The following is a 25,433-nucleotide window of genomic DNA, read 5'->3' on the forward strand; positions in this document are numbered from 1 at the left end:
ATAGAAGTTGTAGTGAGCCCAGACTGTGCCACTGCACTCCAGAAGCCAGGTCAGACAGCCCCCTGAGCTTTAGTCCATTAACTGATTGAGAGAGAAAACAGGAACAAACCTATAATTTAGCAGCCGGATATTTACTGAAATCAATCTCTATCTGGTCTCTTTCATCAATCTTCCCCAAACATCTTTTTTAAAAAGAAAAAATAAAAGAGAATCTGGGTTTTTCATAATTTTCATTTTTTACTAATTTCACTCATTCTCAGTTTGGGCTCCTTATCATTATTTTTCCAATCTATGCTGCCCTTTTTTGTTTTGGAGACAAGTTCTGGCTCTATAGCCCAGGCTGGAGTGCAGCGCCATCTTGGTTCACTGCATCCTCTGCCTCCCAGGCTCAAGCCGCCCTCCCTGAGTAGCTACCACGCCTGGCTACTTTTTTTATTTTTTATAAAGACGTGGTTTTTGCCATGTTCCCCACGCGGCTCTGAAACTCATGAGCTCAAGTGATCCACCTGCCTTGGCCTCCCACAGTGTTGGGATTGTAGGCGTGAGCCACCATGACTGGCCTACGCTACTCATTTGTGTTTGACCTTAAGTAAAAGATAATTTATTCATGTGTTTTTAAAATTTGAGAAAACTAAGAGGTAGATTTAATTGCATTATGAAATGAGAAAAGGAGAAAAACACAAAAAGTTAAAGTCATTTCAGGGAGGCAAAAGATACATGATTTTCTGTAAGACATACTGAACTGTATTAGAACAGGGTAGGGAGGTAGGAGACAGAATGGGGAGAGGATATAAAAAGGCCAAACAGAAATATAGCTGTCAAACCACCCTTATCAGATTAGCAACTAGAATACATAAGGAGCGTAAACAACTCAATAGGAAAAAAACTAATAACCTGATTAAAAATGGGCAAAAGATCGGAAAAGGCATTTCTCAAAAGACAAGTGGCAAACAGGTATATGAAAGGTGCTCAACATCACTGATCATCAGAGAAATGCAAATCAAAACTACAACGAGATAGTATCTTGCCCCAGTTAAAATGGCTTTTATCCCAAAGACAAGCAATAACAAATGCTGGCGAGGATGTGGAGAAAAGGAAGCCCTTGTACATTGTTGGTGAGAATGTAAAATTAGTACAGCCCCTATGGAGAACAGTATGGAAGTTCCTCAAAAAACAAACAGGCCGGGTGTGGTGGCTCATGCCTGTAATCCCAGCACTTTGAGAGGCCAAGGTGGGCAGATCACCTGAGGTGATCACCTGAGGGAGTTTGAGATTAGCCTGGCCAACAGGGAGAAACCCCGTCTCTACGAAAAATACAAAATTAGCCGGGCGTGGTGGCGCATGCCTGTAATCCCAGCTACTTGGGAGGCTGAGGCAGGAGAATCACTTGAACCTGGGAGGCGGAGGTTGCAGTGAGCCAAGATCGCCCCATTGCCCTCCAGCCTGGGCAACAAGAGCGAAACTCCGTCTCAAAGGGAAAAAAAAACCAACAACACTAAAAATAGAGTTACCATATGACCAGCAATTCCAATGCTGACTGTATACCCAAAAGAAAGGAAATCAATATCCTGAAGAGATATCAGCACTCCCATGGTTACTGCAGCACTGTTCACAATAGCCAAGATTTGGAAGCAACCTAAGTGACCATCAACAGATGAATGGATAAAGAAAACATGGTACATATACACGATGGAGTACTATTCTACCATAAAAAGAATGAGACCCTGTCATTTGCAATATGGATGGAATTGGAAGATATTATGTTTAGTGAAATAAGCCAGGCACAGAAAGAAAAACTTCAAATGTTCTCACTTACTTCTGAGAGCTAAAAATTAAAACAATTAAACTCATGGAGATAGAGATACAATGAATGAGATCTAGTACCTGATAGCACAGCAGAGTGGCTATAGTCGGCAATACTTTGTTGTACATTTTAGAATAACTGAGGAAGTACAATTGAAATGTTTGGAACACAAAGAAATGATGAGTGCCTGAAATAATGGATACTCCATTTACCCTGATGTGATTATTACACATCATATGCCTGCACCAAATTATCTCACATACCCCATAAATATATATTTATTATATTTTTTATATTTTACAAAAATAAAGTAGAGATGGGGGTCTCGCCATCTTGCCCAGGCTGGTCTCAAACTCCTGACTTCAAGCAAAGTTCCTGCCTCAGCCTCCTGGGATTACATGTGTGAGCCACCATGCCCAGTCTAACCCATAAATATATACACCTACTATGTGCCCATTAAAATTAAAAATTTAAAAATTAAAAATTAAAATACCGCTGTCATCATTATCAGGAAAAGTTGAGAAAAAGAATTCATGGATGTTTTATAATTTTTTTTTTTTGATTCCAATACTGGATCTTAACTGAAACTTAAAAATTATTTCCACTAAAAATTTCAATCCAGTGAATTACAGTCAACGTGAAGAACAGACTTATTTGTCTGAACATTATTCAGGCCGGGCTCGGTGGCTCACACCTGTAATCCCAGCATTTTGGGAGGCCGAGGTGGGAGCACTGATTGAGGCCAAGAGTTTGAGACCAGCCTAGGCAACATATCAAGCACCCATTTTTAGGCTGGGCACAGTGGCTCACGTCCGTAATCCCAGCACTTTGAGAGACAGAGGCGGGCAAATCACTTGAGGCCAGGAGTTTGAGACCAACCTGGCCAACATGGTGAAACTCTGTCTCTAATAAAAATATAAAAATTAGCCAGGTGTGGTGGCACATGTCTGTAATCCCAGCTACTTGGGAGGCTGAGGCAGGAGAATTGCTTGAACCTAGGAGGCAGAGGTTGCAGTGACCTGAGATTGCGCCACTGTACTCCAGCCTGGGCAACAGACGGAGACCCCATCTCTAAAACACAAAAACAACAACAAAGAAGATCATTCAATTTTCCTGAACATTAATACATGTTTCAAACATAGGGACTAGCATAAAAAGTGTTTCCTCTGCATCCCCATCCCACATCTCCTAGAATATTTATAAATATATGTACATTAATAGTTATATTGGAATAGTTATTATTAATTTTTCTTTTTTTGACTTTTACAGAATTTTACATATTTTTCAATTCAGAAAAAAATAGTTTAAAATACAAATGTTTAAACATTTTAGGGGTATATTTTCAAAATGAAAAATAGCATGTATATTTGCCACTAACGGAAGTTATGCATTGAATTCTAATACACCACTTTGAAAATACACCAATCAGAAAATGTCATTTTTACCTCTTCTTGTCCAAATTGTTCCATAGAATCACAGTAAACTTCACTGTCTGAATCACTTGTCAAATGCTGAATTCCTGTAACATCTTCAACATGATCATCAATTATATCTAAATATGAACAAAAGTGCAGATAGGGTAATTACACTCTAATTAAAGAAAAACAAATTTATTCCTTTGTTTTTTTGAGATGGAGTCTTGCTCTGTCACCCAGGCTGGAGTGCAGTGGTGTGATCTTGGCTCACTGCAACTTCTACCTCTTGGGTTCAAGCGATTCTCTTGCCTCAGCCTCCCAAGTAGCTGGGATTACAGGTGCCCACCACCATGCCCAGCTAATTTTTGTTTTGTTTTGTTTTTGAGACAGAGTTTTGCTCTTGTGGCCTAGGCTGGAGTGCAATGGCGTGATCTCGGCTCACCACAACCTCTGCCTCCCAGGTTCAAGTGATTCTCCCGCCTCAGCCTCCCGAGTAGCTGGGATTACAGGTATGGGCCACCACAGCTGGCTAATTTTGATTTTTTTAGTAGAGACAGGGTTTCTCCATGTTGGTGAGACTGATCTCAAACTCCTGAGCTCAGATGATCCACCCGCCTTGGCCTCCCAAAGTACTGTTTATTTTTGTTTTTTGAGACAGAGTCTCGTTCTGTCGCCCAGGCTGGAGTGCTGTGGCATGATTTTGGCTCACTGCAACCTTTGCCTCCTGGGTTCAAGTGATTCTCATGCCTCAGCCTCCAAGTAGCTGGGATTACAGGCGCATGCCACCATGCCCAGCTAATTTTTTGTATTTTCACTTGAGATGGGGTTTCTCCATGTTAGCTAGGCTGGTCTTGAACTTCTGACCTCAGGTGATCCACCTGCCTCAGCCTGCAATAGTGCTGGGATTACAGGCATGAACCACCACACCCAGACAACTTTTGTATTTTCAGTAGAGACGGAGTTTGACCATGTTGGTCAGGCTGGTCTCGAACTCCTGACCTCAGATGATCCACCTGCCTCGACCTCCCAAAGTGCTAGGATTACAGGCGTGAGCCACCGTGTCTGACCTTTATTCCATTTTCAAAATTCATCAGCCTTATATTATTTTTATACTGAGAGACAAATTTGATTTATCAAGCCACACTGTTTAAAATTTACCAAAACTTTAAATTTAGTTGATAATTTTTATTTGAAAATATTACAAAATATTTTTTCATTGAATTCCATAAAGACAACCTAGATGAAATCTTATAAAACCTAATAACCCTTTAAGAGAAAATTACCTACCAAGCAGGATGCCTAAATGTAAGATCCAACTAGGTAAGTTTGGTTCTCATATTAAGAAATGATATTTGTCAGCCGGGCGTAGTGGCTCACGCCTGTAATCCCAGCACTTTGGGAGGCAGAATAGGGCGGATTACGAGGTTAGGAGATTGAGACCATCCTGGCTAACACAGTGAAACCCCATCTCTACTAAAAAATACAAAAAAATTAGCTGGGCGTGGTGGCGGGCACCTGTAGCCCCAGCTACTCGGGAGGCTGAGGCAGGAGAATGGCGTGAACCCGGGAGGCGGAGCTTGCAGTGAGCCGAGGTCGGGCCACTGCACTCCAGCCTGGATGACAGAGTGAGACTTCGTTCAAAATAAAAAAGAAATGATGTTTCTCGGCCGGGCACATTGCCTCACACCTGTAATTTCAGCACTTTGGGAGGCTGAGGCAGGCAGATCACTTGAGATCAGGAGTTTGAGAACACCCTGGCCAACAGGGTAAAACCCCATCTCTACTAAAAATACAAAAATTAGCTGGGCGTGGTGGCACGTGCCTATAATCCCAGCTACTGGGGAGGCTGAGGCAGGAGAATTGTTTGAACCCAGGGGGCAGAGGTTGCAGAGAGCTGAGATCGGGCCATTGTGCTCTAGCCTGGGCAAAGAAGCAAGACTCTGTCTCAAAAAACAAAAACAAAAACAAAAAACATCCAGGCACAGTGCTCACGCCTGTAATCCCAGCACTTTGGGAGGCCGAGGTAGGAAGATCACGAGGTCAGGAGATCGAGACCATCCTGGCTAAAACGGTGCAACCCTGTCTCTACTAAAAATACAAAAAATTAGCCTGGTGTGGTAGCGGGCGCCTGTAGTTCTAGCTACTCGGGAGGCTGAGGCAGGAGAATGGCATGAACCCGGGAGGCGGAGCTTGCAGTGGGCCAAGATCGCGCCACTGCACTCCAGCCTGGGCGACAGAGCGAGACACCATCTCACACACACACACACACAAAAAGAAAAAAAAAAAAAAGAAATGATGTTTCTCGGCCAAGCATGTTGCCTCACACCTGTAATTCCAGCACTTTGGGAGGCCAAGGCAGGCGGATCACTTGAATTCAGGAGTTCGAGACCACCCTGGCAACATGGTGAAACCCCGTATCTCCTAAAAATATAAAAAATTAGCCGGGCGTGGTGGCATGTGCCTGTAATCCCAGCTACTTGGGAGGCTGAGGCAGGTGAATCACTTGAACCTGGGAGGTGGAGGTTGCAGTGAGCCGAGATTGCGCCACTGCACTCCAGCCTGGGCAACAGAGTGAGACACCATCTCACACACACACACACACACACACAAAAAGAAATGATGTTTCTCATATGTACTATTATGTATCCCTAAAAATTAAAAAATAAGCCAGTGCGTGGCTCAAACGTGTAATCCTAGCATTTTGGGAGGCCAAGGCAGGCAGATCACTTGAACTCAGGAGTTGCAGACCAGCCTGGGCAACCTGGCAAAACCCTGTCTCTGTAATCCCAGCTACTCAGGAGGCTGAGGCAGAATTGCCCAGGAGTTCAAGGTTGCAGTGCGCCTTGACTATGCCACTGCACTCCAGCCTGGGCAACAGAAAGAGATACATATATAACCCTGGCCCTAATTTATGCTCTTTCAAAACCATAAACCCTTATAATATTAATAAGCCCTAAGATATTACTAAAGAAGAGATTTTTAAATTCAAAACTAATCCTAAAGATCCTGTAATTACTAAAAGACTATTCATAGGAAAGAGGCTGGACACAGAATTATTTGGGGACAATACCTTGGTGAATACAAACAGCAGATTTTCCAGTTTGCCCCAAGTTTTCATCAACAGGCTTTACTTCTTCAGTGCTTCTGCCATTCAGGGAAGAACTGGCATGAATGTCATTCTGTATATCCTGAACAAAGCCATCTTTATCATAGCCATTAGTGACAATGACTTCCAAATTCTTATGGTCTGCTGACTTCATCATTTTCTTATCTTTTATGAGAAAATGGAGAGATTCATAAAAGTTCACAGTAGGTTACCTTCTGCATACCATGTTTTAATACCCAGATGTCATTTCCCTAACCTCACAATCCCTTTGAAGGGTTTCCTACTTGGATCAAAGAGAAGGCATGCTTCTTGAAATGCGGTTTACTATAGGCTGAGAGCTCACCCAAGCTATGTTGGCTTCAAAACTGTTTCAGTTCCCTGTCAATCTTCTAGAGTTTCTTTTAAAAAGTAATCTCTCAAAGTCTTTTTACTCCTTTAGACATAAGCAAATTGCTCTTCCACATATCTGATAAAAAGGACCTTTAAAGAAGGCGCTCCTTGTCATACCTTACTGGAAAGGGAAGGCAAAACTAAGTTACGCAGTTTTTGGTTTTCTTTTTTTGAAACGGCGTCTCACTCTGTCACCCAGACTAGAGTGCAATGGCACGATCTTGGCTCGCTGAAACTTCCACCTCCCGGGTTCAAGTGATTCTCCTGCCTCAGCTTCCCAAGTACCTGGGATTACCGGCGCCTGCTACCATGCCTGGCTAATTTTTGTATTTTTAATAGAGATGGGGTTTCACCATGTTGGTCAGGCTGGTCTCGAACCCCCAACCTCAGGTGATCTGCCCACCTCGACCTCCCAAAGTGCTGGGATTACAGGCATGAGCCACCGTGCCTGGCCGCAGTTTGTTGTAGTGTCTTTCTGCCTCCCCTTTTGAAAACAGTCTTCCCACATGTCATTGGTATTCTAACAGAGCCCTCAATGCTCTAAGCCATAATTCCAATGTTCCTTCCTTATGAAAACTTATGCCTGTAGGCCGGGTGCGATGGCTCATGCCTATAGGCCCAGCACTTTGGGAGGCCGAGGTGGGCAGATCACTTGAGGTCAGGAGTTCAAGATCAGCCTGGTCAATATGGTGAAATCCTGTCTCTACTAAAAATACAAAAATTAGCGGGTATGGTGGTGCATGCCTACAATCTCAGCTAATTGGGAGGCTGAGGCAGGAAGACGGCTTGAGGTTGCAGAGGGTGGCAGAGGTTGCAGTGAATCAAGATCATACCACTGCACTCCAGCCTGAGCGACAGAGCGAGACTCCATCTCAAAAAAAACCAAAAAACAAAAAAAACTTATGCCTGTATCCTATTCTCTGGATTCCATTCTATTTTTGGTAAGATATTGAGAGAGTAACTTGTCTCCTGTCCTTAGTAACTTATGCAGATTCATGTTGGAAACAACACCTTAAAATAGCACATGTCTAATGCAGCATTTCAGGCCGTCCATTTGGAGGAGTGGCCTATTCTTGTCAATCTTCAGTTAACACCTACTCCATTTATGCATAAGGTTGGTTGTTCCTTTCTCTGTAGCAGAGCCTTTCAGTCCACAGCAAACCTGGTTATAAGGTCAACAGCTTATATCCCACCACCTGCTCCAATCTTCTACAATACCAAATCAGCCCAAATGTCTTCATACCCTCTTCGTTTATTTATTGTAAAATTACTAACTGATTATCCAAACATTACCATTATCACTTTGTTCTGCTCCTTTCACTTCTTCTCGGGCCTCTTCTTCCTCAGACTCAGCTCCACTGTCACTGCTTTCAGCTTTACCATTAACAGTTTTGGTGTTTGGAGTGGAAGTGAGAACATTACCAAGATCTAAAACATGAAATGACCACTTAGTCACAATGTGGTAACATACAATTATACCATAATTTCCAAGTAATACTAATACAATTTACAAATAACTAATAAAATAATTGTGAATTAAAATGTTAGTTATATATATATAATAGTATTATTTTCTTTGACCATAAACATACATATATTACATAGACAAATTCCTTCAATTATCACCTTATGATCAAGCTATCTTAAGTCCTTTCTGAATCAGGCAGAAAGTAAATTATTTTTAAGTTAATATCAGTAAAAATAAAGTTCAGAGATCAATGGATCTTCATACATGGCAAATGAAGAGATACTTCCTATATGCTAGCATGCTGACAACAAAAGTACATTTTTGGTTCTACCAATAATCTCATCAATATTACAGTTGGAGTCCACTTTAAAAATTTTATTCCAGTATTACCTTTAGGGCTTCAGGTGCACAACTCAAATTATCATGTCTTTGTGATATTTAAGTTTTTTCTTAAAGTATCCATTGATGTGATCAATCACGTACAAAAGCAAATTGTCCAAGTGGCCAAAGCTATATCCTGAGAGTAACATCAGAGCTTCTCAACTTTAATGTGCATACGAACCTCCTGAGAGCTATTTAAGATGCAGATTCTGAATTCGTAGGTCTATGGTGATCTAAGATTCCGAATTTCTATAAAGATCACATTTGTTGCTAATGCTGTTGGTTACTGGACACTGTTTTGAGAACATGAATTGAAAGACAATATTTTTGAAGTGACAATACTCCCCAAAATGATCTGCAAATTCACTGCAATCTCTATCAAAATCCAAGCTGGCATTTTTGCAAAAATTGACATGCAGATTCTAAAATTCATATGAAAATGTGAAGGATCAAGATTAGCCAAAGCAATCTTGAAAAAGAACAAAATTGGAGGACTCATCATTCTGATTTCAAAACTTACTGTATATGTATATTCTGAAAATGGCCATGTAAAACTGATACATCTGTTCTATTGGACCTAAATGGCTACTTTTAAGAAAATGCTTTGTTTAGGAAAAAAAAAGGCAAGATTGCAAACTGTCTTGCAATTTGGTAATATCTTACAAAATTACAAACATCAAACATTTCTAATTCCATTTCTAATATTTCTTACAGATATGCTTTCACATATATGAAATGACAGATGTACATGGTCATTCTCAGCAGTATTTTCTGAAGATCTGAAGGAGTAAATAACCTAAATGTCCACCAGAATGGCTCAGGTTAAAAAAATTATGGTGAGGGTCCACAATCCCTTACTTATAACCCTTGGATCCAGATATGTTTTGAAATCTCAAGTTTTCTAATTTTGCAAAGGCTATATGGTACATATGCCATTTGGTATATTATGTAACACATCCAATAGAGTCTAAGGCAGCTCTCACTAAAAAGAGAAAATATGATTTTTGCAGCAAAACATATAAATAGTTACACTAAAGAGGACAGAGACTCAAAATACCCTCGTTTTACTTTAGGTCAGATTTTGCTCCCCAGATTTTTAGTTCATATCAGACATGTTTTGCTGCCAAATGAGTTTACCAAAAATCTTCTGGTCTTCAAAGATTTAAAAAATTTTAAGTTATAGCTAGGAAGCTGTGAGCCTGCACCTTTATTACTATTATTTACTCTTCTTTGTTTTATAATTAGCTGTTTAAATATCTGCCTCTGGCCAGTGGCTGGACACCACTGCAGCAGATCCAGATTTATTTCCCTCTGCATCCTAACATGCCTGACATACAGAAAACATTTAATTTTTTTTTTCTGGCAGGGCACAGTGGCTCATACCTTTAATTCCAGCGCTTTGGGAAACTGAGTTGGGAGGATTACCTGAGGTCAGGAGTTCGAGATCAGCCTGGCCAACATGGCGAAACCCCGGCTCTACTAAAAATACAAAAATTAGCCAGGCATGGTGGTGCACACTTGCAATCCCAGCTACCTGGGAGGCTAAGTCAGGAGAATTGCTGGAACCCAAGAGGTAGAGGTTGCAGTGAGCCGAGATGGGACCACTGCACTCCAGTCAGTGTGACAGAGGAAGACTCCATCTCAAATAACATTTAGTTTTTTCTGAATTGAATAAGCATGCCTTGTAAAAAGGACTACTTGTTAATATTTGACTTCTGTAAGCAAATCAGATGTAGAATGATGTGACAGAGTTATGCCCAGTAAGCAGTCAGTACTACTTGCACATAGTTTATTACCGTGACAGGTTCAAGGACTGATTTCAGCACAGGAAGATTACTATTCTGAAATGCTGCCATTACTGTCAATTATTAAAAGATGTCTTATAAATAGGGATGACAAGGAAAAAAAGGGGATGCCAGGTAATTTTTATTTAAAGGGTATACAATTTTCTCATAAATTGACTCTTGTGGTCTCATTTCACCCTGCTTTCTAAAAAAATTTCAAGATCAAATGTTTAGTTAATACTAACAAATCTTGCATTTTATTCAACTCCTACAAATATGCAAAACATAATCCTTTAAATCCTTTGTGTACATGAAGACAAAATTCTACAAGAAAAAAAAAAAAAAGAAAACTGCAATCCGTGCAGAGATGCTTGAACTGAAAGAAGAAAAAAAAAAAAAAAAAAACAAGCTAAATGAACTGTCTTGCATTAGCTTACTATACTACAGTTAAACCATACTCTAAACACATCCATTTTTAGAGACAGCATCTCACTCCGTTGCTCAGGCCGGAGTGCAGCAGAGTGATCTGGGCTCACTGCAACCTCCACCTCCTGGGTTCAAGTGACTCTTGTGCCTCAGCCTGCCAAGTAGCTGGGATCACAGGTGTGTGCCACCATGCCTGGCTAATTTTTGTGTTTTTTGTTTTTTTTTTTTTTTTTTTGAGACGGAGTCTCGCTCTGTCGCCCAGGCTGGAGTGCAGTGGCCGGGTCTCAGCTCACTGCAAGCTCCGCCTCCCGGGTTCACGCCATTCTCCTGCCTCAGCCTCCGGAGTAGCTGGGACTACAGGCGCCCGCCACCTCGCCCGGCTAGTTTTTTGTATTTTTAGTAGAGACGGGGTTTCACCATGTTAGCCAGGATGGTCTCGATCTCCTGACCTTGTGATCCGCCCGTCTCGGCCTCCCAAAGTGCTGGGATTACAGGCTTGAGCCACCGCGCCCGGCCAATTTTTGTGTTTTTTGTAGAGACGGGGTTTCACCATGTTGTTAAGTCTGGTCTTGAACTCCTGACCTCAGGTGATCTGCCCGCTTTGGCCTCCCAAAGTGCTGGGATTACAGACATGAGCCACCACACCTGGCCAACATATCCATTTTAAAATTAGCTAGTAAATCATTGAATTCAATGTACTATTAATTTAATTCTCAAAGCAAAATAGAAAACATGATCTATCAAAATAAAACCATGAATTCTGCTATAATTTTGAACATACTAAGTAAATTACCTGGTGTATTTTAATAGCTTACAACTTTAGGGTTAAAATGTTAAGGGTTTATAATGTTTTGGAACTTCATACAATGTGTTTGCTTGGAATGAAAACTCCTGGATGACAAGACTGTAAGTTCTATAAGTTTGTGCAGAATTCTTTTGACATGTAAATTTTAAACAAAACTTTTACATGATTTCATGATTCCTACCTTCTAAACATTTAGAGATTTTCTCCAATCGGACTGGCATGTGAAAGTAAGAAAAAAAAATCAGACATACAAATATTAATATGTGCATAATATATCAGTTGATGAATTTTAAAATAGGTAAAATAGTCCAACCTGAGGTTACATCAGAACTCTTGCCACTCTTTTTGTCCTCGACAATTTCATAAAATGGACCTATGACACGCAGCAATTCTTCAACTTTCTCAGTCATTGGCATAGTTTCAATAATCTGTAATCAAAAGAAACAAATACTGTGAAATCACAAACTCTTAATTTGATCTCCACTAGTATCAGATAATTTCCTATTTCCAATTTGTCAATAATTTTAAGATTTGACATTCATAATACACTCTCTGAAGGATCTACATTAATTACATACTTTTATTAATGTATACACACTGTGGCCAGGTGAGGTGGTGGCTTATGCCTGTAATCCCAGCACTTTGGGAGGCCAAGGTAGGAGGATGGCTTGAACCCAGGAGTTTGAGACCAGCCTTGGCAACATAGTGAGACCCTGTCTCTCCAAAAAAAAATTTTTTTTAATTAACCAGGCATGGTGGTGTGTGCCTGTGGTCCCAGCTACTCCAGAGGCTGAGATGGGAGGATTACATGAGCCTGTGAGATCAAGGCTACAGTGAGCCATTATGGCACCACTGCACTCCAGGCTTGGTGACAGAGTGAGATACCATCTCCAAAAATTAAAAAATAAAATAAAAGGAATCCTTTTAAAAAATGTATATACACTCCTAGAAAAGCTTCAAGTATATTAAAGATCTAAAAGCGTTCTCATTTTGAAGACTATTTTACATGAGCTTCATGTAAAATTTTATACAATAACCTATAAATTGTGTATTAAAAACTAGGGGGCAGGGTACAATGGCTCACACCTGTAATCCTAGCACTTTGGGAGGCCAAAGCAGGAGGAGGATGGCTTGAGCCCAGGAGTTCGAGACTTGCCTGGGCAACATAGTAAGAGCCCATCTCTACAAAAAAAAATTTGTTTAATTATCCAGACATGGTGGTGCACGCCTGTAGTCCCAGGTACTCAGCAGGCTGAGATGGAAGGATCTCTTGAGCCCAGGAAATTGAGGCTGCAGTGAGCCATGATCACACCACACTGCACGCCAGCCTAGGCAACAGAGCGAGATCTTGTCTCCAAAACAATAAAGGAAACAAACAAACAAACTAGGGGCTTTCATTAAATGAAATAGAAAACTGAAGTTAGAATAAAATTATGATGTCTGTTCTTTAACAATAAGGTAGCATAGAATTTCTAACAGGGCACAAAAGTAAAGTAGGAAATGGCAATCACTTTCAGACACCTTCATAAATATGGGCCAGTTTAGAATCATCAAATTTAAAGAGCAAGGTAAATTAACTGAAAAGGTATTTAAACAGCCATCAATTGGTGACTGATCAAAGAAACTAAAGTACTTCTAGATTTGAAATATTTTGCAGATATTAAAAAGAATAAAGTCAGCTCTGTGTGTGCTAATCACAGTATGTTTAATATGTTACCAGGGGCCGGGCTCATGCCAGTAATCTCAGCACTTTGGGAGGCTGAGGCAGGAGGATCACCTGAGGTCAGGAGTTCGAGACCACCCTGGCCAACATGGTGAAGCTCCATCTCTACTAAAAATACAAATATTAGCCATGTTTGGTGGCATGCACCTGTGATCCCAGCTACTTGGGAGGATGAGGCAGGAGAATTGCTTGAACCCAGGAGGTGGAGGTTGCAGTGAGCCAAGATCGCACCACTGCATTCCAGTCTGGGCAACAGAGTGAGACTCTGTCTCCCAAAAAAAAAAAAAAAAAAAAAAGATACCAGAACTGGCTCCTTCGCTCCCTCCCTCCCTTTCTTTCTTTCTTTTTTTTTTGGAGACAGAGTCTCACTCCATCATCACCCAGGCTGTAGTGCAGCAGTACGATCTCAGCTCACTGCAACTTCCACCTTCCGGGTTCAAGCAATTCTCACCTTCAAGCAATTTCAGACACCTTCATAAGTGATTCACCTACCTCGGCCTCCCAAAGTGCTGGGGTTATAGGTGTTAGCCACTGCGCCCAGCCAAAACCCTAAAATTATTGTTCAAACAACATGCTTTTATTTCTAAACCAGATATAAGATGGATCATCAGTGGTCTATAGTAGTCAGCAACTCTGATAGGATTTTGATCTGAGACATGCTCATCAACACCATTCCCCACCGTGTTGTATGCGTAGGAGGAGGTTGTTGAGAGAGATTACACAGAATGAACTATGTTAACAATAACTGGTTCTAGTGATTATAATTTAATTTTACAGCTTGGAGTAAATTATCTGATTGTTGCTCCTCTGAATGTACTGTGAAAGGAATGCTTTAATCACAAAATTTCTTTTTGCTAAAGGAAACATTTGTTATGAGGCTACGGCTATGTGAAGGAATGTTTTATTATTTATTATAAATATCTGAGCTGTAACATATTTGAATTATAATAATAATTCTGAGAATCAGATTCAAACCAGGAGAAAGTTGTGACCAAGTCACAACTAACAAACGGCAGAGAAACAATTCGAACATAAATCAGCACCCTTTACACTATCCCACGCCGCTGTAATATCAAGACTTCAGTTAGCAGAATCTAGTAAGCCAGTCACATACCACATCCTGACAAGCAAGCAACATCTCTATTTCTCAAGGCTTATTAAAAGATCTCTTTCTTAACTTCGTCCTTGTTTTTAAGGCTACTAAATTCAGCATCTGGATTTCTCATGCCCCACAGGGTAAAAGAGTAAACTGTGGACTTGAAATGTCAGCATGAAATAAAAGGAGTATCCATTGGCACTAAGGAAGTATCAACTGAGTAATCATTCTGTCAACAAACCAGAATGTCAGTAGTTAATATAGTGAAGACACAGTAACCAAAGCAAGACACATCCAAAATTGATGAGGTTACTCTCTTTGGTTTTTCTTTTTCTTTTAGATTCAGAGGGTATATGTGCAGGTTTGTTATAAGGGTATACTGTGTGATGCTGAAGTTTGGGCTTCTATTGATCCAGTCACCCAGTACCCAATAGGAAGTTTCTCAGCCCTTGCCTCCACCCTTTTGAAGAGGTTATTCTCTGAGGAAGAAACTTTAAACATACACAAACCAAGAATGATCTCAGCCATTTGCAAAATTATCTCCCTTACACCAATGTTGAAAAACACGAAATGGTGTACATGTACGCACATGAGATATAGACCACAAACACACACACACACACAAGCAGACACAGACAAATCTCAGTCTAGGTAACTACTACCTACCCTCAGAGAAGGTGTTATCTAAACCACCCTTGTCCAATCTGCAGTCCTCAGGCCGCATGTGGCCCAAGATGGCTTTAAATACCCAACACAAATTCGTAAACTTTTTCTTTTTCTTTTTTTCTTCTATAGAGACAGCATCTCACTCTGTTGCACAGGCTGGAGTGCAGTGGCACAATCTTGGCTCACTGCAGCGTCTGCCTCTGGGGTTCAAGCAATTCTTCTATCTCAGCTGCCCGAGTAGCTGAGACTACAGGCAAACACCATCATGATTGGCTAACTTTTTGTATTTTTAGTAGAGACAGGGTTTCACCATGTTACCCAGGCTGGTCTGAACTCCTGACCTCAAGAGATCCACCCACCTCGGCCTCCCAAAGTGCTGGGATTACTAGCTGGGATTACAAGCGTGAGCCACTGCGCCTGGCCCAAATTCATAAACTTTCTTAAAACATTATGATTTTTTTTGCAATTTTTTTTTTTTTTTTTTTTTTTTTTTTTAGTTCACCAGCTATTGTTAGTATCCATGTATTTTATGTGTGGCCTAAAACAATTCTTCTTCCAGTGTGGCTCACGGAAGCCAAAAGATTGGACATCCCTGGTCCAAAGTTACAAGTTAACTATGCTAACTTAATATATTATAACCCAAGCAAATGAAGAATGTTTTGACAGAAATATCTGGTAAGCTGCATGGACACCAGAAAAGCAGCATCCAAAGCACAATAATTCTTCTAGGTCTATCCAGCACTTTTCCTCAGTGACAGACATCATTTTTAGATGATGAAAATATACTGGAAAGGTGTAGATATACTCTAAGAAAGCGAAGACTAAATTTCTCAGGCTTTTTTGGTCCAAAATGACCACATCTCTTAAAGCCATCCAAATCCCAACGCTCTACTCTCTGTACAACAGAATCACTAATTCAGTCTCCCAAGCGCTTCTAACCTTTTGAAGAGTGACCTAGATATCAGTCCTGAATATGCTGATCACTAGAAGCCTATCACTCACTCTAAGAAACTAGCATTCGTGGCCGGGCGCGGTGGCTCACGCCTGTAATCCCAGCACTTTGGGAGGCCGAGGCGGGCGGATCACAAGGTCAGGAGATCGAGACCACGGTGAAACCCCGTCTCTACTAAAAATACAAAAAATTAGCCGGGCGCGGTTGTGGGCGCCTGTAGTCCCAGCTACTCGGGAGGCTGAGGCAGGAGAATGGCGTGAACCCGGGAGGCGGAGCTTGCAGTGAGCCGAGATCGCGCCACTGCACTCCAGCCTGGGCGACAGAGCGAGACTCCGTCTCAAAAAAAAAAAAAAGAAACTAGCATTCGTTTTCCCCCTCAATATGCAAAAGATGTTTACTATGAGTGAAACCTTAAAACAAAAGCCAACCCTCAGTACTCAGAGAAAGTTGGTGTTCTTGGTGTTCTACAGTTGTTGAGCTATGGACTAGACCCTCGGCCATAGTAACTTTCAGGTTCCTTGTTTCCTTCCTTCCCTTCCCTCCCTTCCCTCCTTTCCATCCCTTCCCTTCCTTCCCTCCCTTCCTCCCTTCCTCTCTTCCTCCCTTGGACTAGACCCTCAAGCCATGACAACTTTCAGGTTCCTTGTTTCCTTCCTTTCCTCCCCTTTTCCTTTTTCCCTTCCCTTCCCTTTCTTTCCTTTCCTTTCTTTCTTTCCTTTCTCTTTTTCTCTCTCTTTCTCTCTTTCTTTTCTGAGACAAGAGTGTCACTCTGTTGCTCAGGCTGGAGTGCAATGGTGTGATCTTGGCTCACTGCAACCTCCACCTCCTTGATTCAAGTGATTCTTCCGTCTCAGCCTCTCTAGTAGCTGAGATTACAAGCGCCTCCCATCACACCCAGCTAAATTTTTGTATTTTAGTAGAGATGGAGTTTCACCATGTTGGCCAGGCTGGTCTCTAACTCCTGACCTCAGGTGATCTGCCTGTCTCAGCCTCCCAAAGTGCTGGGATTACAGGCATGAGCCACCACGCCCGGCCGAGATTCCATCTTTAATGGGACCATTCTCTAATCCTCCCTGTATTACAGCGATTATCCCAATCTCTTAGAAATCCTGAAATAATTAGTCTGGGGTCATCCTGGGGCATTTGTATTTTTTCACAAGATCCCCTAGTGATTCTAATGTGGAGCCAGGGTTGAGTACACCTATCTCTTTTTAAATTCAACAGACATAAGGCACATGATTCAAATGTTAGCTGAATACTCTGGAAATCCCCAGAAGATAGCCTAAATTTGTACCAAAAAAATAGAATTTTGGCCAGGCATGGTGGCTCACGTCTATAATCCCAGCACTTTGGGAGGCCGAAGTGGGAAGATCACGGAGTCAGGAGTTTGAGATCAGTCTGGCCAACACAGTGAAATCCCATCTCTACTAAAAATACAAAAGATTAGCCAGGTGTGGTGGTTTGCACCTGTAATCCCAGCTACTCGGGAGGCTGAGGCAGGAGAATGGCGTGAACCGAGGAGGCAGAGGTTGCAGTGAGCCAAGATGGTGCCATTACACTCTAGCCCAGGCAACAATGCGAGATGCTGCCTCAAAAAAAGATAATTTTATACGTCTATAAATAAACCTTATTGAATTAAACATGCATTTCTCTTACCCCTCAAGCCACATTATTTCCCTCAAAGCTAAAATCCTATTACGTTATATTAAAATAATGTTTTATTCTATCAAGTTTTTCAGTGACATTTTATGGGACACTTTATCAATTATGAAAAGCAATTTTCTACAAAACATAATTCTATTATGCTAAAATAGTTTTTTTTTTTTTTAAAGAGATTCTTGCTCTGTTGCCCAGGCTGCAGTGCAGTGGTGTAATCTCGGCTCACTGCAACCTCTGCCTCCCTGGTTCAAGTGATTCTCCTGCCTCAGTCTCCCGAGTAGCTGGGACTACAGGTGCATGCCACCACACCAGGCTAATTTTTTTGTATCTTTAGTAGAGACGGGGTTTTGCCATATTGGCCAGGCTGGTCTCAAACTCCCGACCTCAGGTGATCTGCCCGCCTCAGCTTCCCAAAGTTCTGGGATTGCAGGCATGAGCCACCATGCCTGGCGTTAAAAGAATTTTTTATTCAATCAACTTTCTCAGTGATATTTTATGGGGCAACTTAAAAATTATGAAAAGTCACTTTCTACAAAACAGCATTCATTATAAAATATAAGTTAAATTAGTAAGATTGCTGAAACCTCTGACTGCAAAGACATAAAATGAGATTTATACTCTAAAGAATAATGACAGTGACAGGCCAGGCGCACAGTGGCTCATGCCTGTAATCCCAGCACTTTGGGAGGCTGAGGTGAGTTTATCACCTGAGGTCTGGAGTTTGAGACCAGCCTGGCCAACACAGTGAAACCCCATCTCTACTAAAAATACTAAAAATTAGCTGGGCGTGATGGCATGTCCCTGTAATCCCAGTTACTTGGGAGGTTGAGGCATGCACCATTGCACTCCAACCTGGGCAACCGAACCAGACCCTGTCTCAAAAAAAAAAAAAAAAAATGACAAAGACTATATTTAAGGAGATAATTTAACAAGTGCTTCAATTAGTAAATTATTGAAATTAGAATAAGTCCCAAATTCAATAATCAAATCTTTGGGATAATGTACTATCCCACAAGATTATTTAGAAACATGCAATTTTATTGACTGATAGTCATAAAGCTAAACTCTAAAAATAATTCAAAAGAGTAATCAAATTTTCAATTTATGCGTATCTTGATATTTTTAGGTTTACCTCTAAAACTGCACTGTAAACTTTGCCATATTCACAATATGCAATGAAATTTTTAAAGTCTGAATGAAAAGAAATAAATTATTTTAATTAAAGAAGGAGTTACAGGTATTTTAGCAGCAATATAGTTTTAATCTTTCTTAGGGAAAAAGGCAGAAGACACATTGCTTCATCGTCCTCCAACTTTAAAATGTGGCTATACCATTAATTAACACAATTGAATAGGAAAAATGGGTAAATTTTACTTAATGTGTCAATTCAACTTTACATTATAGAAGCATATCCTAAAAATTATAAAGAAATTTAAGGTTAAAAAAAAAGAGAGAGAAATAGTTATGAAACCAAAAGGCTTTCGATTATCTTTCTTTCTCTGCTTTTGAAAGGCCTATCTGTTGTTGTGTTATTGACATAGTTAATAGCCAAAAGAACTAAACTCTGCCCTTTGTTACAAAGTCTGCCAAATAAAAACTGCAAGAAGGTAACAAAGGGCATGACTATAAGCAGTGTAGAAGAAATTTAAAAAAAAAACAATAAAAAAACTAGTCTAAATCTAGTAATAACAAATAAAAATTACTACCAAGATTAATACCATCAAATCATACGGCAAAAAACTATTCTTTTTTACAGATTTTCTTTATGTTCAAAGATAATTTGTTTAAAATTATCAAACTTAGATTTCACAACCTCTGATCCATGTCTAACATAAAAATGGTTAAAGTCTCAGCCGGGCATGGTGGCTAACACCTATAATCCCAGCACTTTGGGAGGCCAAGCAGGTGGATCACCTGAGGTCTGGAGTTTGAGACCAGCCTGGCCAACGTGGTGAAATCCCACCTGTACTAACAAAACAAAAATTAGCCTGGTGTGGTGGCGTGCACCTGTAATCCCAGCTACTTGGGAGGCTAAGGCAAGAGAATCTCTTGAACCCAGGAGGCGGAGGTTGCAGTCAGCCAAGATCATGCCACTGCACTCTAGCCCAGGCAACAGAGCGAGACTCCATCTCAAAAAAAAAAACACAAAAAACAAAAACAAAAACAAAAGTCTCTATGATCATCTTTAAAAGTCATGATTTCTTCATATACTTGCTCCTCAAAAGAATGCCTTTGACACACTTAAAAGAGCTAGTTAAAATGAACTTCCCTGCTTACTAGTTAGCAGAGAACCTGAAAACTTATGCTTCTGAAGATCTATGTACTCACAGAAAAAAACTTATCTTATTATGCTTCTGAAGGATCTATGTACTCACAGAAAAATGTGACTTCTTACAGAATTCCAGTGATGAGAATACCTACCTCAATTTATGAGTGAAAACTGGCATGAGAACATTATTGAACTAAGTAAAAAGCTCCAAAGCAGAAATACTTTCAAGAGAGTCCAGCTACTTCCTAGACTCCTGAGTAAGAGACTTCAATATTTTCAAAGATTACTATTTCTACACTTCTTAAGAAGTTGACTATAGAGAAAGATAGGGGAGATTAAAAATCAAAAAACGGGCTAGGCGCAGTGGCTCATGCCTGTAATCCCAGCACTTTGGGATGCTGAGGCACGTGATCACCAGCCTGACCAACATGGAAAAATCACATTTCTACTAAAAATACAAAAATTAGCTGGGCGTAGTGGTGTGCACCTGTAGTCCCAGCTACTTGGAGGCTGTGGCAGGAGAATCACTTGAATCTGAAAGGTGGAGGTTGCAGCGAGCCAAGGTCGCGCCACTGCACTCCAGCCGGGGCTACAGAGCAAGACTCCGTCTCAAAACAAAAACAAAATAAAACATCACATCATCACAGTGTTATATATCTTAAGGAAAAAACACTTATCTTAAGATGAACTTTAATGAAGCAGAAGAGTCCTAATAAACCCAATAATCTAGATTCTATTGTATAACATACTACAGTCTCCTTAAAGCAAAGCAACTAATTTGTCTGATAACCAAATTAAATTAGAGCTGCTCTGAATTTTCATTTTAACTGTGAATTATTTTCCCTACCTTTTTCATTTCTTCAACATATGCAATCATGGCTTCCTCTTTGGTCATATCACCCAATGAACTCCAAGCATCCCTAGAAATGAAAATATCCACATAATGACAAAGAGACATCTGATTTTTCACTGCTCAGAATACAATTTATAGTTGATGCTATAGGGTTACTAATTAAAACAGGCTCTACTTAAAGCCATAAGAGGATTGTCTTAAATGTGCCACCATGAAGAAAATTATCACAGCAAATAAACTAGCAAATTAAATAGTATTTAAACAAATAAGCATATAACCCATCTATATAGTAATATACCAGAGACTACAGACTATTCATAAATATTTGATAAGAACTCTTCAGTTTTTATATTATTACAAAGAACAGTAACAGAAATAAACATTTTAGAAGACTACATTATTGCTTCTCAGGCTTTCGCTAAGATCAAGTGTACAAGACTACATTAATTGTCACAGGCATATTTTCTTTTTCTTTTTAATATAAATTTCTCAATAGGCTTTCCGGTAAAGACCAGAAAGCCTGCTAGAAAAATTCTAAAAGAGCTGTAACACTCAGGCATGGTTTTTTTTTTTTTTTTTTTTTTGAGATGGAGTCTCGCTGTGTTGTCCAGGCTGGAGTGCAGTGGTGTGATCCTGGCTCACTGCAACCTCCACTTCCTGGATTCAAGAGATTCTCCTGCCTCAGCCTCCTGAGTAGCTGGGATTACAGGCATGCGCCCCCACACCCAGATAATTTTTGTATTTTAGTAGAGATGGAGTTTCACCATGTTGGCCAGGCTGGTCTCGAACTCCTAACCTCAAGTGATCCACCGCCTTGACCTCCCAAAGTGCTGGGATTAGAGGGATGAGCCACTGCGCCCAGCCAGCCATGTTTTAAATGAATAGACATTTTGGTTAAAAGGTTCTATTAATTTAAATAAGAGCCTAACTTGTACATTTGAACTGAAAAAGGAAATGGTTTCTCACTTCTAGGATACTAAAAATGTGAGAGACAGGAAATTTTTAAACCCCTAAATAATAATAGTTCTTTCAAATTTTTGCCCGACGTGTAAACCCTCCTTTTTATATGTTTTTCCCCGAAGGTGTTTAACTCCACCAAAGGTCAATTCTAGGGGGAAACATGAAGCAAATAATTAAATCTTCTTAAAATGGGTAAATCAAATCATATTAAATAATATTTAATACTACTAAAATTAAGTTATATTAAATAACATATTACTATTTCATTTAACCTGTTATTTTATGACAATTCATAAAGATCTTAAAGGAAAGTAGAATACTAAGAAATCTTAAAACAAGCTTAGGCACTTCCAATTCAGGGTGAAGAAACTGAACATCACAATGTGTGGACAAAAAACAAACAAAAACGGGCTGGGTGCAGTGGCTCACGCCTGTAATCCCAGCACTTTGAGAGGCCAAGGTGGGCAGATCACTTGAGGTAAGGAGTTTGAGACCAGCCTGGACAACATGGTAAAACTCTGTCTTTACTAAAGACACAAAAATTAGCCAGGCGTGGTGGCACGTGCCTGGAATCCCAGCTACTCGTGAGGCTGAGGCAGGAGAACTGCTTGAACCCGGGAGGCAGAGATTGCAGTGAGCCAAGATCGCGCCATTGCACTCCAGCCTGGGCGACAGAGCAAGACTCCGTCTCAAGAGAAAAAAAAAAAAAAAAAACTGGTGTGGCATGGTGGTTCACACCTGTAATCCCAGCCAAGGCAGGTGGATCACTTGAGACCAGAAATTTGAGACCAGCCTGGGCAACACAGGCAAACCCCGTCAAGGAAAAAATTTTAAAAATTAGCCAGGTGTGATGGCACAAGCATGTGGTCCCGGCTACTAGGGAGGCTGAGGTGGGAGAATTGTTTCAGCCCAGGAGGCAGAGGTTGCAGTGAGCCGTGATCGTGCCACTGCACTCCAGCCTGAGTGATGGGAGTGAGACCCTGTGTCCAAAAAAAGTGTGGGTTTTAAAACATGCTTCACCGCCGGGCGCAGTGGCTCACACCTATAATCCCAGCACTTTGGGAGGCCGAGGCAGGCGGATCACCTGAGGTCAGGAGTTCAAGACCAGCCTGACCAACATGGAGAAACCCCATCGCTACTAAAAATACAAAATAGCCAGGCGTAGAGGCACATGCCTGTAATCCCAGCTACTCAGGAGGCTGAGGCAGGAGAATCGCTTGAACCTGGGAGGCAGAGGTTGTGGTGAGTTGAGATCACCCCATTGCACTCCAGCCTGGGCAATAACAGCGAAACTCCATCTCAAAAATAAATAAATAAATAAAACATGTTTCACCAATTAGCATATTCTGTTCATAATGTACAGTCTAAAATGGACTTTTCTCAGACATTTGTGAAGGTTTCAATTGTATTAAGAATATCAACTGTTACTCAACTGGGAAAACAGCACGGACAGGTACGGGTATCTGTGTCTATAATTCTTTTAATTTATAGTTTATAATTCTTTTAAGTATACTTTTTTAGTTTAGAATTCTTTTAAGTATACAAAAAATCAAATTTCTATTCAATTACAGTAGGTCAGAAGTGACGGCTTAGAGAAAAAGTTAGCGTGGCAGTACCTGAGTCATATTCCTAGTTACTTATTATCTTCAAGGCTCAACACAAACAAGGAAAAGCCATTATTTTTCTTGGAGGCAAAAGAGGCAGTTAAAGTTTGTTTCTTTAACTTAGGTAGGGAGTTGCTCTTGCCTTAAAAAAAAAAAGAGAAAAACTCCATAAAAGTAAAGATTAACTGAAAATGCTTCTTTATCTTTGATGTACCTATCCCTTTTGGTTTTACTATTTTTCTCTCCTCCCCAAGATTTTCCTATTTGTGTAAAATTGTACTAAGAGCACCTGGAAAGGCTGGGCATGGTGGCTCACGCCTGTAATCCCAGCACTTTGGGAGGCCGAGGTGGGTGGATCACCTGAGGCCAGGAGTTTGAGACCAGCCTGGCCAACATAGTGAAACCCCGTTTCTACTAAAAATACAAAAATTAGTTGGGCGTGGTGGCACATGCCTGTAATTCCAGCTACTCAGGTTGCTGAGGCAGGAGAATCACTTGAACTCAGGAGGCAGAGGCTGCAGTGAGCCGAGATCCTGCCACTGCACTCCAGCCTGGGCGATAGAATGAGATTCTGTCTCAAAAAAAAAAAAAAAAAAAAACCTGGAGAATAAAAATTGTACTCAATACCTAGATACCTAGGACACTTCCTGCACAGAATAATGTATAACCACTTAAGTAACAGCCATATGATAATTATGTCATTAAAATTTAAATTCTTGCATAGCTCTACACAAAAAATTACCATTTATATCTTCCAATAGGATCCCAAAATCCAGGCCTTGAAAGTTTACAGGGTCCTTCAGTTGCCTGCTTATAGAAGCTATAAAATTTAAGCATCATTTCATTTGTTGGCTGGAATGAACCTGTTGGAAACACACATTAAATACAGATCACCTGGGGAATACAACTGATAGATAATCTAAGGTTATAATTAGCTTAGCTATACTAATAGTGATTTTATATTGCATTAATACTTTAGATAATGATTTATTTCTATCTTATAGAAACAAAAGTTATGGTTCTGTCAGTTGTTTGCTTCTTTGATTTCAAAACACTCTGAGATTTTAAACTTTAATAGCAACGCCTAAGATGGTTCAATAAATAAAACAATACATGAATAGACATGCAGTAGATACAACCAAAATAACCAGCAAATGTCTCTTTAAAAACATACTAAAATATAGAATAACTATTATTAATCAATTGTAATAAGGTATTTTTATTCAAAGATTATGACAAATCAAAACTGACTAGCGTAAGTGAAAAAGTTACATGTACATTCTGCCAAATTTCAAATTCTCAGTAGATAAGGAATTTGGGGCTAAAGCCAAAGAGTATACACTATGGTAGAAAAAGAATTAATCTAAGACAAAACAGATATCTCACTTCCTATCTCTGTAATTTTGGAGACATCAATTTGATGATAATTCTTCATATATGTTTCTAGCATATCTATAACTTTTCTCATGTTTAAAACTTTTAAATTGGCCAGTTGTGGTGGCTCACGCCTGTAATCCCAGCACTTTGTGAAGCTGAGGTAGGCAGATCGCCTGACCCTCAGGAGTTCAAGGCCAGCCTGAGCAACATAGCAAAACCCTGTCTCTACAAATAAAAACAAAAATTAGCTGGGTGTGATGGCACACCCTGTAGTCCCAGCTACTCAGGAGGCTAAGCAGAGAGGATCTCCTGAGCCTAGGGAGGTCAAGGATGCAGTGAGCTGTGATCATACCACTGCACTACAGCCTAGGCGACAGAGAAAGACCCTGTCTCAAAAAAAAAAAAAAAAATTCAAATTGTATAAGCAAGTGCCTTAAGTTGTAGTATTCTCAATAACTGAAAAATTGGAATGTTTTTATATTATTGTTAAATTATTGTTTTATAATAAATGTTTAAATAATTATGATATATAAATGTAACAGGACAATATATAACTGTAGCCCTAAAAAGTTATATTGTAGAAAAATATAAATAATGGTATAAGTTCCACGATCTACTATAAATTTAGAAAAATAAGTTTAAAAACATATATAATATGATACATTTTGGCAAATATTTATATACATAAAAAGTAC

At 40.1% G+C, this 25,433-nt stretch overlaps 1 protein-coding gene and 1 non-coding gene across 18 annotated transcripts in view; both read right to left on the reverse strand.

Moving 5' to 3' along the window:
• ACBD5 (acyl-CoA binding domain containing 5) overlaps positions 1–25,433 on the reverse strand; it is a 48,562-nt gene that overhangs the window by 17,123 nt on the left and 6,006 nt on the right. For 6 of the 17 annotated variants that reach the window (XM_045399741.2, XM_045399740.2, XM_045399745.2 and 3 more), the window contains 7 exons: positions 24,104–24,224; positions 20,792–20,864; positions 11,893–12,007; positions 11,761–11,793; positions 8,009–8,143; positions 6,290–6,490; positions 3,250–3,356 (listed from right to left, as the gene is read on the reverse strand). In XM_045399741.2, the coding sequence (XP_045255676.2) occupies positions 3,250–3,356; positions 6,290–6,490; positions 8,009–8,143; positions 11,761–11,793; positions 11,893–12,007; positions 20,792–20,864; positions 24,104–24,224 (785 nt within the window). The remainder of the gene's footprint in view (positions 1–3,249; positions 3,357–6,289; positions 6,491–8,008; positions 8,144–11,760; positions 11,794–11,892; positions 12,008–20,791; positions 20,865–24,103; positions 24,225–25,433) is intronic. The other 11 variants (XM_045399748.2, XM_045399747.2, XM_074001277.1 and 8 more) reach the window with 3 other exon arrangements.
• Positions 21,290–21,351, reverse strand: LOC123566978 (U7 small nuclear RNA). The gene has a single exon (XR_006689691.1). It is a non-coding gene; the product is annotated as a U7 small nuclear RNA (small nuclear RNA).

This window comes from Macaca fascicularis, chromosome 9 (assembly GCF_037993035.2).
Source record: "Macaca fascicularis isolate 582-1 chromosome 9, T2T-MFA8v1.1".
NCBI lineage: Eukaryota > Metazoa > Chordata > Mammalia > Primates > Cercopithecidae > Macaca > Macaca fascicularis.